General features: G+C 41.0%; 1 protein-coding gene across 3 annotated transcripts in view; it reads right to left on the minus strand.

The window, feature by feature from the left end:
* arhgap32a (Rho GTPase activating protein 32a) overlaps positions 1-17,660 on the minus strand; it is a 28,520-nt gene that overhangs the window by 5,629 nt on the left and 5,231 nt on the right. Inside the window, exons 2-22 of one of the 3 annotated variants that reach the window (XM_077541556.1) lie at positions 16,680-16,797; positions 15,209-15,305; positions 14,262-14,344; positions 14,002-14,086; positions 9,620-9,706; positions 9,409-9,546; positions 8,452-8,544; positions 8,186-8,308; positions 7,956-8,033; positions 6,898-6,979; positions 6,668-6,817; positions 5,771-5,873; positions 4,584-4,728; positions 4,421-4,503; positions 3,306-3,413; positions 3,074-3,237; positions 2,781-2,994; positions 2,045-2,193; positions 1,888-1,962; positions 588-929; positions 380-499 (exon numbers count right to left, since the gene is read on the minus strand). In XM_077541556.1, the coding sequence (XP_077397682.1) occupies positions 380-499; positions 588-929; positions 1,888-1,962; positions 2,045-2,193; positions 2,781-2,994; positions 3,074-3,237; positions 3,306-3,413; positions 4,421-4,503; positions 4,584-4,728; positions 5,771-5,873; positions 6,668-6,817; positions 6,898-6,979; positions 7,956-8,033; positions 8,186-8,308; positions 8,452-8,544; positions 9,409-9,546; positions 9,620-9,706; positions 14,002-14,086; positions 14,262-14,344; positions 15,209-15,305; positions 16,680-16,768 (2,608 nt within the window). In that variant the 5' untranslated portion in view covers positions 16,769-16,797. Of the gene's footprint in view, positions 1-379; positions 500-587; positions 930-1,887; positions 1,963-2,044; positions 2,194-2,780; positions 2,995-3,073; positions 3,238-3,305; positions 3,414-4,420; positions 4,504-4,583; positions 4,729-5,770; positions 5,874-6,667; positions 6,818-6,897; positions 6,980-7,955; positions 8,034-8,185; positions 8,309-8,451; positions 8,545-9,408; positions 9,547-9,619; positions 9,707-12,100; positions 12,253-14,001; positions 14,087-14,261; positions 14,345-15,208; positions 15,306-16,679; positions 16,798-17,660 lie in introns of those variants that run through there. The other 2 variants (XM_077541557.1, XM_077541558.1) reach the window with 2 other exon arrangements.

Raw genomic sequence — 17,660 nt, forward strand, 5'->3', positions numbered from 1 at the left:
TCTTTAAAATCGCATGTCATTGTTTTTTGGAGGGGACATTTTATGTATTAAACGAGTACTATTGGGTATCCCTATTTTTGCTGATCAAATATTCCATTTCTACTTTCAAGTAGTGTATGGTTTTAACACTCTCTAGCTTGTTAAAAATAGGGCATACAGTAAAAAAAATAAAAAATACAAAAATCTTGAAATCTCAAATTTTGGTGGTGCTTGGATTTACTTTCGAGGCTAGACATGGTAACGGTATTGAGCAAAGGCAGTGAATACTCACATATATATGATTACTTGAACAGCAAAATGTAGAAAAAGTGAAGCGCTGTAAATACTTTCTGGATGCACTGTACAGGAAGTGATGGCTTTCAAGGAGAGTTATACTGACCAGGATCCGGCAGGTTCTGTGTGGAGTCCGTTAGCGCCGACGCTTGACTTGCTGAGCTGCAATGTCGGTACGGCGCTCGCGGATCCTTCCCATCTGCCGTCAGAGCTTCACGCGTCTCGGCTGCATGCGAGAGGAGAAGACGTGAGAGGTGCAGGTGAGGTCGATGAAACGTCTGTTGGCGTTTCCTTTTCGGAGGTGACCTTTTTACCTTTTCGAAGCTGGGCGGGGCTGTTGATGTTGTTGGTAGAGGCGGCGGCGTCTGACTCGCCCTTCCTGAATTTGGGCCCCTCCCTGTGTCGTGGCGCCCGAGGAGTCGCGGAGGCCAGGCTGCACTGGAAGGACATGGGGTCAAAGTCCAGGGAGGACATTCCGGCAACGGGTGGGTAGAGGTCAATGTCGTCCTCCGGCAGTGGTGGGGAAAGTTCTTCAGCGCTGCTCGGACTGAACGCAGGTTTGCTTTTGCTCGTGGAAGAGTCGTCTCTGGAGTCGGATGCGGGCACGGCCTCGCTGGTGGAGCGGGGGCGCAGATGCTGGTACTTTGGAGGCTCTCCTGTCGGGGGAAAATTAAGATCAGAAGGAACCTTTGTAAAGACTAAAACAAGGACAGGTCCACAGAAGAAATATTTTGAAAAATTCACGCGGTTTGGTAATTTTGTTATGAAGAAATGTAAAGAAATTAAAGATGTAAAGAAAACACTTTTAAAAATATCATTTTTCACATCCTTGTTCTGCATTCTCACCACTTTGTCATACTTTTTTTTTTTTCTCTAGCATGTCTGTTACTGCACTACTGCACATTTGCTACAGTGTTTTTGTTATGGTACCAGAGTGACACCAAATACCTATTTGTGGTCCGTTATTTACAAGTTCAACCTATTGGCAGTTTTTTTTTTTAGGTGGAACCAACACCACACAAAATTTGACCTATTGGCAGTTCTTTGTGTATTTTGTGCTTTCTACAACACTCTAAATTGGTGACAAAGACCTGGCTAAAAAGAAAGGTAAGGTAGTGGTGCCAACTGTCAATGAAGTATTCTAAAGTGATACATCAACTGTTTAAGATCCTCAGATCAAAGAGGAGCTAAATGTAGCCAATTTGCTAGCAGAAATTACAGACAGTCTTTGCTGAATGGTTGTAAAAAAAAGCTCAAGCTAACAAAGAGCGGAGGTCAAGTTATTGCTTGACAATTTTTACTGGTTCCAAATTGACATACACATACAATTCTGGTACATACGGTAAGTGGAAATTCAGCATACAGCGCCATTGAAAATGTTCAACCCTTTTATTAAATTATCTGTATTTGCATAATGTTCAAAATTAATTTAATTTACCTTAGGGGCAGCTATCTTTCTAGTATACATGGATAACATTTACATAGATATAAAGCATTAGCTGTGACAAATTATTGGTGGGTGGACATATGTTCATATCTATTTAACCGTAACGTGTGACAGTTAAAAAAAATATAAATACAAGTGACATTGAAAAAGAGTCAATTGAGGATTACCTTCCAAATTGTGCAGCGAGTTGAGCGATTCTTCACTTTTTGCCGAGCGCAATGTACCGCTGTCACCTCTCCCGCCTGTTTCAGCAAGAAAAGTGAACAGTATGAGTCAATAAAATCGAAAATGAAAAACAGGACATGCCGAGTCAACTGAACCCACCTGGCAGCGCGATGCTTTTTATCTCGTTGGGCTCGCTGGGATGTCGCTTCAGCTTGCGCTTGGACACAGAGTGGGACTTACCCAGGTGGAAGAAGGACAGCCAGTTGCCCACAGGAGACTTCTTGGCTTTGCTTGGAGCCCGCTTGACACTAGAAAAACAGACAATTGATAATTGGGGGTTATATTGCAACAACGTCAAACCTATATACAAGACATTTTGAGACCTCTATTTCTTGAATATATTTTTTCCCCATTAAAACCCCGATGTATATGATCTGACACATGCATTGCACGGATAATCCATTAGAGGGCAGTATCATCCAGCAACCTTGCAAGATCGCCCCAAATGAGAAACAAGAGACACCTATACTTATTAATAGTGGGAAATGATCTTTCTGATTTTTGTTTATTATTATTATATTTTTGACAGTTATAAATGTACAAATGTAATGCATTGTGACCGGATGTATCAGATATGACACAAATCAAAAGTCATATGTGTAAGTTGATTTATAAAAAAAACAAAAACAAAACCTTGTTCAAAAGGACCAATAAATACTCTTTTTACAAAGAATCATAATTTTCTCTTATATCATATTTCATGCGTTATAGGGTTAACTATAAATATAAATTAGGTTACGTCTCTGATGTCATCCCAATGCTAACATTATTTATATGCAGTTATATCAACCATCAGAATAAAGCATTCAAGAAGAGAAACGGTGGTTGAACGCACCCCTCCAGCGGCAGCTCAATGACCGTATGGAACTTGCCCATCAGAGCCCCGGGCCCCTCCCCGACCTCGATGTAGTCACTGTGGCTGAGGCAGGGGGTGGTGGCTGGGGAGCTCAGCTGAGCTTGCGTGCGCGCCTGAGCTTCCTCCAGAGACAGCAACTTGGTGGACGGCGAGCACACGAGCAGCGACTTGGGTCTGGATAAGGTGTTGTTACCTAGCCAGACATGTGTTTTTTGGAGTCAGCGCCACCTCGTGGACACAACGCGCCGACGCGCGTGGCTTTGCGGACTCACCGGTGCTTTCCCGTATGACAGCGTTGAGCTTGGTGCTGAAAAGCGCATCGGTGTTGTTGAGGATGAACTCCACCACCACCGACTGGATGCGCACCTCCATGAAGGCCGCCGTGCCGCTGAAGCAGGCCGACTCGATCTGTCTGGACCTGAAACGCGCACCAAGACTATCACAAGCTACTTTGAGACTTGCACTTGTGAGGGCTGTCAATTTACACTTTAACGTCCGACTCACCTGAGCAGGTTCGGCGCCCACACGATGGCCAAGTTTTTAGTGTGCATGTTGGTGCTGGAGCTAAAGGTGGCCAGATGGGACAAGTGCCTCATGAGGTACTCCAGCGTCCTGGACACAAAAACATGTTGAGTGTCACCGTTAATAAAGTAGAACAACATATCCGGTTTGCTCCCTGTTACTGGCCACTTCATAAGGAAAATCTGAACAATATAACAAAATATGTTTACATGTGATGCTACCAAACCTTGTGATTAGGTATATTCCAAAAATTAATTGTCAGATTTCCGTTAAGTATTATTGTTGTTCAGTTTCTCTGATTAAAAAAAAAAAAAAAGAAAAAAAAAAAAGACGGTAATAATAATAACGTCAATATTGTGATATTGCGATATTAAAACTGCCACAATATCGTCATCATCATGTCACGATGTTAAAAGCAGCACATCTGTTAAAAAAGTCATTTTGATTTCCATTTGTGCAGTTCTAGCACCCCCTGGTGGCTATTTTTTTTAGTGCAGTTAAATTTTCACAAGGCATGTTTTGCCCTTCAATGTTTAAAATCCCCGTTAATGATCAGATGAAGGGGAGAGTAATATGTGGAGGAACTCGATGTGTGCTTGCATTAGCAAGTAAATGCCTCAATATTAAGTGTTATTAGATATAAGTTGTTTATATGCATTGCCGTTATGTACAATATATTATGTAAAATAATTATCGTATCCTGACCTTCATATCGTGATATCATATCATGATGTTTGGATATCGTTACATCCCAAGTAATGATCCTAAATTTTCCTTGGCACATACGCAGAAGTTTGACATATGTAAAGTGCTGCACAATTACATCATACTGATTTATTACTAATATTTTGGTTCCCTTATGTAGCCTCAAGAGGATGCTATACAGCCACAAATGTATTGCTAAAGAACAGTTCTTCGCCAAAATAAAATGAGCATAATTGTTTTATTTGACTAGATTTCATTTGATAGAGTACATACGAGAGAGTTAAACAAATTTTTATTATTTCTGAATGGAGGCTCATAGGAAAACTCTCCATTTTGTACCATGAAGTTACAGTTCTATCCACCAGGGGGCGCCATCGAGCTGCGAAGCAAACCTGTAATGTGGAGGAGGCAACTGCTGGATGACGTTATGGATCTTCACCAGCCTCTCCTCATCTGTGGCTGCAGACACAGCCTCCTGTGAGGATAAAGCAAGCGAGACGGACAGGATTAGGATCCCATTCACTCTTGAGCAGCCACCAACAGGCGCACACTCACTGAGAATCTGTCGTACAGCTGGTAGGTGAGCAGAGGGTTGGGAAGCTCCCGGAAGTACAGCTTGCAGAGGGAGCCCACCGAATGGATGTCCTGTCGAAAGAGGTCTCGGCTCAGGTCGGGAATCTGCTCCGAGTCAAACTCGTGCCTGAACGTGGACACGTGAAAAAAAGACAAAACATCGGATAAGATACAGAACAGCGTGGGAGTCATCCTACTGATCATCTGTGCATTTGAACGCTGGACAAATCATTTTTCTGTGTTATTTTATTATATTAATTTACAGAGCATTAGGAATGGGTTTGAAGACGGTTCTTTTTGTAGTATGGACCGATTTGGGTCGGTACTTCCGAGCACCGATTCACGCAAAATCAAATGGTGCCATGTTTCAGTTGTGGCTGTGTGCGGGAGTGGAAGAGTTGACAAATTTCCATTGTTCATACATTTTATTCAGATTTGTTCTATTGTATTCAGAGTTTATTAAAGTTTTTTTTAATCACACTGCATTTGTGTGTTTCAGGGATCCTGTTTGTCAAAGAGGTCATGTTGAATGAACCCCTACAAAATGGCTACCCCTCAAGAGAAGGCGCAATGTGTCTCATGGTTTATTGATTTATTTATTTATCGTGCATGGCACAAGAAATTTATGGAGACAGGGACAGTATTAGATAAAGAAAGGAGTGGGCGACCAAGAACATCTAATGAAAACATCAATCGTGTAAGACAATCCTTTTCTCGTTCTCCCACAAAGTCCATCTGTTTATTTCTTGTGCCATGCATAAATAGAATACTACACAATAGAGGCAGTACTAAGGATAATGTTATGTCATTTTTAAATATGATGATATGTTTATTTTATATATTAATTGTGCTGGTCAGAGGAGCGAGGAAGACAAACTGTGCACCAAGATTTACATAAAATGTCTCAATAAAAAAAAAAAAAAAAAACACATACACAAAACATTGTGAAGAGTCTTTGTAACGCAGATGACGACTCAGCTGCAGTGAATTAGAGCGACAACTATATGCCAATACCGATACTTGCTTACCCATCACTAATAATTATTCTTTCAAAATGGATATTAGTAAATTCTAAATCCTAATAATTAAAAAAATCTATGCACTTTCAAACTACAAAAAAAAATCAAACATTTGAAAGAAAATCCGGCACCAGATAAACTTGGATTAACCTGAGTTTCTGTATGTTGGATGAGATTCCAGACAGCCTGTAGATTCCGTCCACCACGCCGTGCTTCTCGATGAACTCGGCGCAGCTCTTCACGACCTGAGGGACTGAAGGCGGAGAACAAAACCTGCCAGCTTTAACATAATATCGTTACGATTTGTTTTGTTACTTGCGAGATGCTCACCACCTGCGTCTTTATGCAACAACACGCCGTTAGTCATCATGAGCTATAATGTTTCATTGCGCTGCAATCCTTGTAAATGGATGAGCAGGATTGGTGATATTAAGAGTTTTCTTTTCTCCCCCTCACTATGAATAAATCCCTTGAGAGGATTAAAAACAGACATCGAATTGATCTGACTAACACGCCGTGCAGGCTAATGCTGCTACTCTCGCTTATTGATCTACATTTTATTGTTGGAATTTAACGTGGCAAGCAAGACGAGCTGTCAAAATTAATTGATTAATCAACAAGTAATTGATTATCAAATTAATCAACAACTATTTTAATAATTGAGTAATTGCTTGGAGCCATTTCTTAATTTCAAATTATCTGTAGTCGTTCATGAACGATCTTCTGTGTTTCATCAAAGTAACACATTTACAATCATCTGTTTTTACTCTGGAAAACATTGACCGGACCGGTAACATATTACAACATCACCCCCCCCCCCTTTTTTTTTTCTATGAATATGAAGTATGAAATAACCACCAATCACTGGTTAATAAACAGTAATACGAAAAAAAAACAGCGACTGAATAATTGCTAATCAATTCTAAAAATATTCCATATATTTCCAATTTTGTGATTTTCTTTCCTACTATTTTTAATAATTATCAAGGTACATTCTTGGCGCACACTGTCAGAAGCAAACCCGATTCAGATTTCGCCTGATTTCACCTTCGTGTTCCGAGCCGTGGAGATGTTCGCCCAGGTCGCAGCCGAACACTCGCTCCCTGAGGATGCCGCGTTGGCGAAGCTTCTGCGGCGGCGGCCGCGACTTCATGAAGGATCTCAGGAATGTAACCAGCTTGCCGTGCTTCTTACATACTGACGATCACAAGATATAAAAACCACGGAGGAAAGTTGTGCATGCGGTAAAGAGTTTGGGGGGGGGGGGGGCTTTGTACCTGGTTTGGGAACCGAGCTTTGAACACTGGGAGGGAGCTTGTCGTTTATCAGCTCGACACAGTCGCTCGGGAAGAAGCCAACCTGGGAAGTGATAAGACAGGCTCATATACTTGTACGTTTCAAGGAGGATGTAGCTGTCAGGACATCATTGTGGTCAAGGGGGGTGGAGTGAAATAGGTCAGTGAGCATGAGGGTAAGGAGGTGCTTCAGGGCAGAAAATGTCGTAATGACACTGTGCAGTCAGCATCTTTTGGCCCAGTCGGCAAGGATCTTGAAAATATTTCACTTAAAAAGAATGTCTTTCCACTATGTCCCCATTGGATATGGATATGGATATGGATATATATATATATATATATATATATATATATATATATATATATATATGTAGATTTCAAATCAAATCCATTGCCAAATCCATTGCCTATATTATCATAAAATATAAAAATAAGAAATTTGCCTCACCAGAGGGGAAAAAAAGTGTATTGTAATATTAATAGTTCTGTCAAAGTTAAAGCGTTAACAAATTAATTGACAAAAAATGATCGCATTAATCATGAGTTAACGCAGATTAAATCACACTTAATTTTGAGCGCCGATTGCGACAGGTAGCACAGGTCGCGTTTCAGCAATAAACATAACTACATGCATTAAAGTAAAGTATCTACCGGTAATAAATATGTGCTTATTACATTCAGAATATTTGTTCATGTCAAAATATTTGGGGTCATTTTTTCCCCATTTTAAATTATGCAGGTAATTGACTAATTAGAAAAAAAAAAAAAAAAAAGAGGAGGATGAGAGTGTGTGCAGTGGATCAAAACATGTTGAAGATGTCCTCATAACATTAAATGTTGAAAGAATTAACACATAACAGGTGATCTTCAAATTTGGCGTGCCAAAAATGTTGATAAAAAAAAGCCTTTTTAATTTAGCGATTAATCAAAATTTAAGATATTATTAATCTGATTAAAAAAATAATCGTTTGACAGCTTAATAATAATAATAATAATAATAATAATAATAATAATAATAATAATACATAATCAGCTTTTACCTGAAAGCCATGTTTCCCTCTCCACCAGCCTGTGTCCTCTTTGGGTGGCATGTCAATGACGGAAACAATGTCTCCGACCTGACACCAACATAATTACACCGACATTAGCCTATCAAACTATAGTGTACTATAGTCAGCTAATTAAAAAAAACAAGAATTTACTTTACAGATGTATTCATTTCTTTTTTTTTTTATAGGTCATAGATCTTCTGATCTGGTGTTATTAGTACCTCAAAAGTCAATTCATCGGTGGCCTGAGCTGTGTAACGTTTGGTGACGTGGGCGGCAGCGATGGCAGGGACATTGATGGACGCCTCCTCAGACACCAGCAGATGGTTCCCCTTGTTGTCAATCTACAAAACCACGTTTGACCACAGCCTTTATTTCACAAATTGAGATGACGTTAACATTGAACAATCTGATTCAAAATGTGTTGGCATGTTTATAGTGTATCATAAATGTACTTCATTCACACGCGCACACAAAAGTTTTCTACCTCCATCCATGTTAGGACTGGACCACAGTTGATCTTGTTGTCAGCGATGACGGAGAAGCGGGTCAAGTAGGTGGCCAACATTTTGGTGACTGACTGAAAAGAAACAACGTTCGTGTTAAGATCCAAGAGATTGAACACCCGCGTATCGAGGGGCACATGTACCAGACCCACCTGAATCGCCACAAAACAAAGAGTTGTTTTTTTTTGTTTTGTTTTTTGTTTTTTTTTAAATAATTGTACCCCTACCACATGATACATTTGTTATCTTTGTGTATTACTGTTCTCCCAGCGACTGAGGTTCTCCTTACCCACATGTGAGGGCATTCTATACTCTAAAAAGAGAATTGTTGAACCAATTGAAGATTACAAATTGAACTGTTGACCAACTTATTAAAAAAAAAAAAATTGCTTCAATTGGTAACACACCATTGAATTGAATTAATGAAAAGTGAATATATTAAATTTAATTAGTTCATTAAGCTTAATATATTCACTTTGGATTAACTTAATTAATTATGAGTTCATTAAACTTAATATATTCACTTTGGATTCCTTTAATTCATGTGAATATATTAAGTTTAATGAATTAATAATTAATTAGACTTAATATATATTCACTTTGGATGAAGTAAATTCAATCGTTGATTACCATTTGAAGTGATTTTTTTTTTTTTTCATCGTTCAATTTGTAATCTTAAATTGCTTCAGTAATTCTCTTTTTAAAGTGTAGTAAGTAGATACATTTTTTTTTAAATTGAAATGAAATTAGAACCTGTGTTTATGTTTATAATTGGTTCCGAGTCTCTGTTTGCGAACCATAGCAATTATTTCCATTTAAAAAAAACTCCAGCCACATAACCAAGTCCCATTTACACTACAAGCTAAAAATGATGTCTTGGATGACGTCTCATTGGACTGTTCGGGTGTAACGTTGCAGGTGACTGATGTGACAGGCACCTCAGTCGTGTCCTTCACGGGGTCGTATCTGGGCAGCTCGGTGAGTTGTGAGTAGCGGCGGTCATAGATGCACAAGTGCAGATGTTTGTCCAGCACGCGGAAGTCCTCGTACGATCTCTTCACCAGCCAGTTTCGAGCCTGCAAGAGGACGGAAGTGTTGAAAAGATATTGAAATCTTGATGTGAGTGGTTTAAGTTACAAGTCGGAGTACCTGGCAGGTGATCTGGACCAGGAAGAGAAGTTCTTTGGAGTCCTGAGCCCCCTTTGGGCCTTCACTCTGCCCTTCTGCAAAGGTCAACTATAAGGAAGAAGATGAAAAGTACGGGTTTAATACAAGGAGAACTCAGATTGGAAATAATTGACGTCCTCTGTGGGTGTGACCTGGAAATAAGAAAAACATACAACTTCATTTCATAATTAAATTTTTTATTTATTTTTTTTTTTTTACACATTTTCACACTTTGGAAACTAAGCTAAGACAAGATATAATCAGATCGCCTGTTCATGTTCAGTCACTCAGCTTTTACATGTCATTATTTGAATCCGGTTCATCCTCTATTCATCAATCGTGCAGCCAGAAATACATAAATAATTCCATAAGCTGCGACGATATGAGCGCTTTGAGATTTATTTATTTATTTTTTTCCCTCCCCCGCCCTGCTCAAACCAAGCGTCCTCTTTAGCGATGCTCAAAAACAGTTTGGGAATCCATTGGCAGATGTGGAAGCAACGAGTCGAGGGAGCTTCTGGTTATTTATAACGGTTTGAAGCACACTGAGACGGGCTGTTACACAACACGCGGCGACCCAGTTAACTGCTACGAGGTGGTGAAAAGGACCAGACGCAATGAGACACGGCTTGTCTGCTAAGAATCAACATTTCGTGTGTTTTATTCAGCAGCACCAGACTGAGCTCTGAAGGAGGATGACGAGGTGGGATAAGATTAAGCAGCCCATCAACGGGAAATAATTCACATTGAAGAACGGCAGAAAGGCGACACTTGCATTGAGAGCAGCAACACCCTCAGCTCACGTCAGTCTTATTTTGGAACCAACCAAACGTATGGTCCAAAGTTTTTCCGTTGCTGTTCGTAAAGACAACATTCAAAACTGACGCTCGAGGAAGCAACCAACCAGGAATGAGCGTAAAACCAGCCCACCAATCAGGAGCGGGCATGCACACAGACGAATTAGCATATGTCTCTGATAGTGGTTTGCCTCTGTGGCTTGGCTGGAAGAAAAAGGTTGCGTCTCCGCCCAAAAGCGTCCTGGACAGGCCAAAACAAATCTTTCGGACAATACTTTTAATAGGCCTGAAAATATATCGGGATGAGTGAGTGCCAATATCCGACCTGATTCCGGTACTCATGCCTCTTGTGGCTGTTTTACAATCAGGAATTAGAAATTAGAATAATATAGGATCAACATTAATTTCATGCAATATGAAGGAAAATGTATATTGGGATATATAGTTTCTCATTGGTTTTTGGGGGAAATTGTATGTATCTAAATTACTAGTGAAATGAGTAGGCGACTACGATCGGTGACTAAAAAAAAATGGTATCCAACATCCCCTACAAAAAATGCAAAATCCATAACAGCATTTTAAGGTTTAAGAATTTTTTTTAAAGTTAAGAAGATATTGCTTAATCTTGCCAACTCTACACACAACTTACCGTTTTTTGGCCCCAATACCGATACCCAGCTTTGCAGTATCGGCCGATACCGATACCTAAGGTTTTTTTTCCCTCAACATGAAAAAGCTGTCCTGCCATTGGTTCAGCGCACTCAAGGGCCAATAGGATATCTTAGATCGGTCACATATCACATATCAGTGAATGTCGTTGCACGAGCAAGACACGATGCTGCATCCAAAATCCTATATGAGCGTTGGAATTAATGGTATCGGCATGTTACTTGTGAGTACTCACCGATACCGATACCAATGTTTTAATGCAGTATCGGCGCCTCTGCCGATACCAGTAGCGGTATCGGAACAACACTAATTGCAACCTTCCTCATCTACGGGGGGGGGGGGGGGGGTCAGTGGATAGCAAATTGATGCCTGTCAGCATCTGCCAAACTTTTTTTTTTTTTTTAGCTAACTGTAAAAAGGCAAATTGGATATAGATTCTTGCATTCTTTTTCAAATTTACAACGCAAAAAAAAAAAAAAAGTATAAGAGAAAAACCTCACATGAATCGGCAATGCAATTAGAATTGTGGTTTATGCATCTATTAAATGGTAATTTGTGAAAATCAGTATTGTGTTGTGTACAGTAATCCTGCAAACAGCAATGAAATAAGCAAATCTTATTAGCGGAGTTCATTCGAATATGTATGAGGAGAGCGTTGCCAAGACTGAAGAAACCTGAAATGGATCCCCTTATACACATAACCTAACATATTGTTTTTATTTAAAGAAAGAATAACAAAGCTCTGATATGCTTATTTAGCTGGATCGTCACCAACGTGCCATTCTTTGTTGGCCCACGATCAGATCCATGCATTATTCACAGACAAAATCAGCAGAGTTGCAAAATTGAAATCAGTTCGATTGCTTTTTTTAATGTAACACTGCAAAAAACAATAGCCAGTCATGCACAAAGTTCCTGGCAAAGGTTGCAATCAAAGTTTTCATGAAGCAATACATGAGCATCGGCACAAAGGCTAGCACATGTGCATGTTACCTGCCTCTTAATGCTGGTGGAAGCAGCTCTTTTTTTTTCTTTTTTTTTAGTCCTGGACCTTCCAAAAGCTCCACAAAAACAAGCAAAATGCTAAAAAATGATGCTCCTCCCTGGCTGGATTGCGACACATACGTACACTCCCGTTCAAAACATCAATATGAGACGAGGATGCTTTGCACTGTGTCTCACCCCCTTTCAGACTCCCCTCCTCCCTCCCTGTCCTGTGCACTGCCCCCCCGAGCCCCCCTCCTCCATCCTGCTCATCCCTGCCTCCCCCATCTAAACAGCGCTTCTTTCTCTGGCCACAAAAGACGGCTTGGCAGTGAGCACGGGTCTTCGTCTCGGGCAGAGCTGCAAAAGACCTGGACGTGGCTGCCGTGAAAGCATCATTGGCAGTGCGTTCGGGGCTGTGTGGGAGATTGGATATTATGTGGGGGTTGGACTCGGGCAGCGTGCGTCCTCGCTGCCCTTGTGCGGGTCTGTGAGACCTGATCCTTCCACACCCCTCCCCCCACGCCGTCGTCTGACAACACAGTTCGCAATGTCATTTGTACGAAACACTTTATTAATGACATGTACAATTCTCACCTGCCTTTCTTCCATCCTTAACAGTATTTTTTTTTCCCCAGACTGTGGTCCATTACTGGATTCAACCCATAGCTTGCTACGTGACAGCACACAACTGCTGCCCTCTGCGGGCAACTAACGTGAACTACAGGTGACTTCAGTTATTCCTGGACCGGCAAGAGAGCGTGCAAACTCGCCTTGACTTGCATCTCACTTAGCTTTGTCGCATCGCTAAGGAGAACAAATTGCACATCTGGGGTCCTTAATATACACATTCGGGTGGTCACGCAAGCACATTGTTTATGTAATTGTCCTTCATATGCAGCTCCCTAAATTGGGACAGTGCCTAAAGAGCTAACCCCGCCACTATGTGAGACAAGAGCAGCGCTTTGAGGTGAATGCTAATATCAGAGTAAATGGGATGCTGCATTAGCATGCAAATGGGGTGATATACCATGGTGGAATTTTAATACATGTCACGTATGTTTTGGAACGCTATTAGGTCAGCAAGTTTTGCTAATTTAGCTGAGGCTAACTGAGTGACTTACCAGTAATTTGCCAGAGGGGTGTTAAACTCAAATTATGACATTAAGCATTAAGGGTACTAAAAATATGAACACAAATATTGCCAGCGTCAGGCCGAAACCTCACAAGTCACTATTTGATCAATTTTACATTTTTTTTCAAAAATCTATTCTTTTGGTCAGTCCACACACGTGGCTGTTGTTTTTAAAAATTATACACCAATCGAAAGTGTTGAAAATGGCTTGTTCCGTTTGATGCTCGGTACAAGGTTTTGGCATGCCGCCAGCAATATATAATGTATATAAGTACATCTCACTAACACTAAAGCAGGGTACACAAAGACCAACAACAGGGTCAAATTTTAGCATGAAAGCTATAAGGCAATTTACCAGACTGCAATATGAATAATTCAGGTAAATATGGTTAGCAAATAGATGGACGATGATTTAGGGTGAGAAAGTGTTTCAAGCACTATTAGCTGACCTATTGCGTATCTGAGCTGCGCTTTTAGCCACCATCGAAACTTTCTTTGAATGTCACACCAGCCACATTAAAGATGTCGACTTATAAACTCATAAGCTGATTCCATGCGGTTTATTGTCAAATTAATAGGCAAGATCATGCATTTAAAGCGGTTGCAGGAGCTGGATTAAGAGATTGCAGAGAGGGCTAACAAACTGGTGGGAGTAGGACAAAAAAAAAAGATGCTATTGAATGTTATTTCTGGGCCCAAGGGGTCCCAAAAAACGTTTTTGTATGTACTATATGGAAAATGAAAACAAGAATACAGATCATTTATATTCTGAAGCATACCTCAACGTTCCCAAAGTCAGCAGTCTCATAGTGAAAGTGGGCGCACTCTGCCAGACGGGGAAAGTGACCTTTGGGAAACGTCAGCCTACAAACACAAAGCACAACAGCATAATTTTTCTATTCGGATGCTTGGATGGACGCGAAAGCCGAATAGCGACAGGGACAAGAAAGCGAAGAAGCACAACGGGGAGGCCCGAGCTCATCTCACTGGCCTGGATAAGAGGCCTGATTTGCAGCCCGTAATAGCAGGGAGCACCTACTTCTTCATGTTTTTGACCTTCATGCTCGCCGTGCTGACGCAGGAGCGCAAGAGGGGCTCGGCCGTGATGTCATCACTCCGTGCCTGCCAAACAAATAGAGCAAACGTTTACGCTTGACATGCAAAGTTGACTTTTGAGAAATCATGCAGCAAATATCCTATTTTGTGTCAATATGGGATATGAATGCACCTTTTTTTGTTACCTCTGCTAAGCAAGAAAGACTACAGAAAAATTACATTAAAAAATTGTTTAAAAAAAAAAAAAAAAAACTAAAATATTAAATATTAAGTCCAAAATTGCCCAGTCCCATCATTTTACATCATTCACTACATACCACACCATTGTTTAAAGTATTACCGGTATTATTATTATTATTATTATTATTAACAGGTAAGACATGCAATTATGTGTATTGTTTACAATAAAAAGTCAGATGTTGCATTTCCTCCTCATTCTTCAGAAACCGCCGCAACTACTCACAACGTGGTCGGATAAATAAACACAAAACGTCTCTTTTGTGAACAGGTTAATCTTGTTTGAGGTTTCCGGATTTGTCATGTAACTGACCTGCAGTGCGTTAACATTTGAATATTAAAATCAGATGTAAAATGCATTGAGCTTATCTCTTAATCTCATACCCAACCACGTGGACAATCATGTCAAGAGATGCAGACGCGACCATGAGCTGAGTGCACTTAGTGTTTTTTTCCTTCCAGCGTTGTTATATTTCCAGCCAAGACTCTTGACATGTAAAGCACTTAGTTAACAGGCTATATATGACATATGATGACATCACCTTTCAAGATAAACAGCAACGCAGCGTTTTTCATAAAAGAGCACACTTTCATGAGTGGGTCAATGGCAAACGTTCATCTATGCGCCCTTCTGTTCATCTTCGTAATCATCATGTTATGAATCACCAGGCCGACGTGTGCGAAAGCGTGTACCTGTATCTCCTGTGGTTGTCTCTCATCTGTAGGACTGCTGCTGGTAGCTGGAGGTAAGACATCGTCTTTGTTCGGTTGACTGAATGGTGCCACGTCTCTGCAGGAAAACAAAATGGAGATGAAGGCTTTAGAGAGAACGCTCTCTCTTTACCAGTCCCCCCCTGAAGCAACATTTCAATTTGTATTGTGTCTTCGTCGTGTTTTGAAAGTCAGCGAGCACAATTAGCTACTTTATATGCATTTGTACATAATGAAAGGCCTGCACCCTATTAACTCATTCAAACCCAAAAACATATAAATACGGTTTTAATACTTTGTCCTTCACTCCCCAAAGAGTATTTATACATTTGTTTGTTTTTCTTTTATGCTGGAGCATACAGAATGCTTTGATACAGCTTCTGACATGAAGAGGTCGCTTAAAGCAAGGGTAGTTATTACAAAAAACGGCTAGCAGGTGGCAGCAGAGTATAAGAGATCAGCCAGCGCCGTGTTGCAACAAGCTCTTTTTATCATTGTTTTCACCAGGAATGATGAAACTTAACTATATTCTAATGCTAATTGCTGGAAAACGGAAACAGGTACAAATATACTTTTTTTTCCTGATGAAAGAAGACTATCTTTCATTTGGTAGGTTCCATGTTTTTATAGCAATCTTCAGTGAAAAATGGCTGGGTGTGAATGAGTTAATTGTAATAAACCCTTGGTACTCTCTGCAGTGGAGTACATAAATGTTCTAGGCCAATATACAAGGCAATTGAGATTTTTGCTTGACCTATTGAAGACACGACTCTAAATGTACAAAAGGTATGAATGTGAGTACTGTGAACAGTTTTTTGTCTGTGACTCCTGCCATGCCCAGTCCAGATTTCTCTTAATATTTTTTTTTTTATACTGAAGTGACAGTAGTCTGATAGAACTGCAATTCTCTCACATACGGCAGAGGGAGCAGGTGAGTCGACAACGTGTGTCACCCTCAAATCATGACAGTGCACTAGCCTGGGCCAGTCATTCGACATGTGACTGAAGAGATTCTAACGAAATCGCCAGTAAGACATGACAAAGCAGACAGGAAGCGCAGCCTCTCTGTGGCTTTTGTGTCTGCCGAGCAAAGTGAAGCTCACCTATTCAGGCGACTATAAAGGCGGCCAAACACGAGTCGAGCGCCTCACAAAAGCCCGACTTCAAATGTGACTCAGTAACTTTAGGGGGGGTGGGGGGAGGGTGAGGTCGACTTTTATGAGCAACAAAAAGACGAGAGAGGGACGGGCCACTGCGTTGTCACACTTATTCAGGGTGATGAGCTCAGTGACATGAGAACACACATTACTCATTGCAACGTGATGTCACGCTGCTTGTGGCCGCAGCAGTAAGACGACATGGCTTGTGCATGCATAAACACATACATGTATTTGCCTTGATGCTGACTCTATATGACTTGTTGTGAGTGCAGAGAATAAGGAGACGGTCTCACCCCTCAAGGACACGACTACTTCCCGGGTCCCCCCGGGGCCGTGAGGCGGCATTCTCGATCACCGCGGCAACCACGCAGCCAGCCTCCATGATGCCGTCGTTCTGCAAGCGCACGCTGCCTGAAACGTGAGACGGGATGAGGGAGAGAAAGAGAGCGCATTAAGGCGGGTGGGTGAGGGAAGAAGGGAGCTTTTTCAGAGTCTGCGAGACGCGAACCCACTCGAGGCTGCGACGCGCGCTCGCCTCGAGTGTAATATGTGATGATGTCATGCTACGATGCTGCCAGCTGACACGGTGATGATGCACGTTGGGTTGCACAGTCAAAGGAGGGAGGGGTCTACTTGCTGAAAAGGCTAGAAAACCAGTTGTGCTAATAGAGACAAATGCGAGGAAAAAAATGTTAACTAACTACATACTCTAAAAATATTTGTACAAAAAAAAATTGGGTTAAACGACACAATTATTTAGATTGTTTTGTGCAAAACTATCCAGAACATTGGTGTTAAACTGACCCAAATAGTGGCTCAGTCAATTTTTGACCCAAGTTGAGTTAATTTGTGACCCATCCGTTTTTAGAGTTCAGTACTGTGCAACAGTCCACCACAAGCTATTTAAAAAAGTACATTGTAGAGCACATTATACAACGTCATGCCAGGGTTAAGTTTGGGTCATGCAAGGGTTATGTTTGAGTCATGACCGTGAGGTCAAGTGTCTGTTTTGAACTGATGTAACCGGCATCTAGTTTCAACTGGTCTTGAGCTATGTGATGTCAGGAGCTATGTGATGTCAAGAATCTTTAATCTCTTTATCTGGTCAACAGCCAATCAGATAATTCCATGTCAGTCCTGTTACAAACATGTCTAGCCACAGCCAATCTGATCGATTCACTGTCTATATAAGCCTAACTGAGAAGTGTTTGTTTTGTCGGATTATTCCTCTTTCCAGCTGGCCACCTGCTCCTCTTTTCCTCGATGCCTTCTCG

Source organism: Festucalex cinctus, chromosome 13 (genome assembly GCF_051991245.1).
Source record: "Festucalex cinctus isolate MCC-2025b chromosome 13, RoL_Fcin_1.0, whole genome shotgun sequence".
Taxonomy (NCBI): Eukaryota; Metazoa; Chordata; class Actinopteri; order Syngnathiformes; family Syngnathidae; genus Festucalex; species Festucalex cinctus.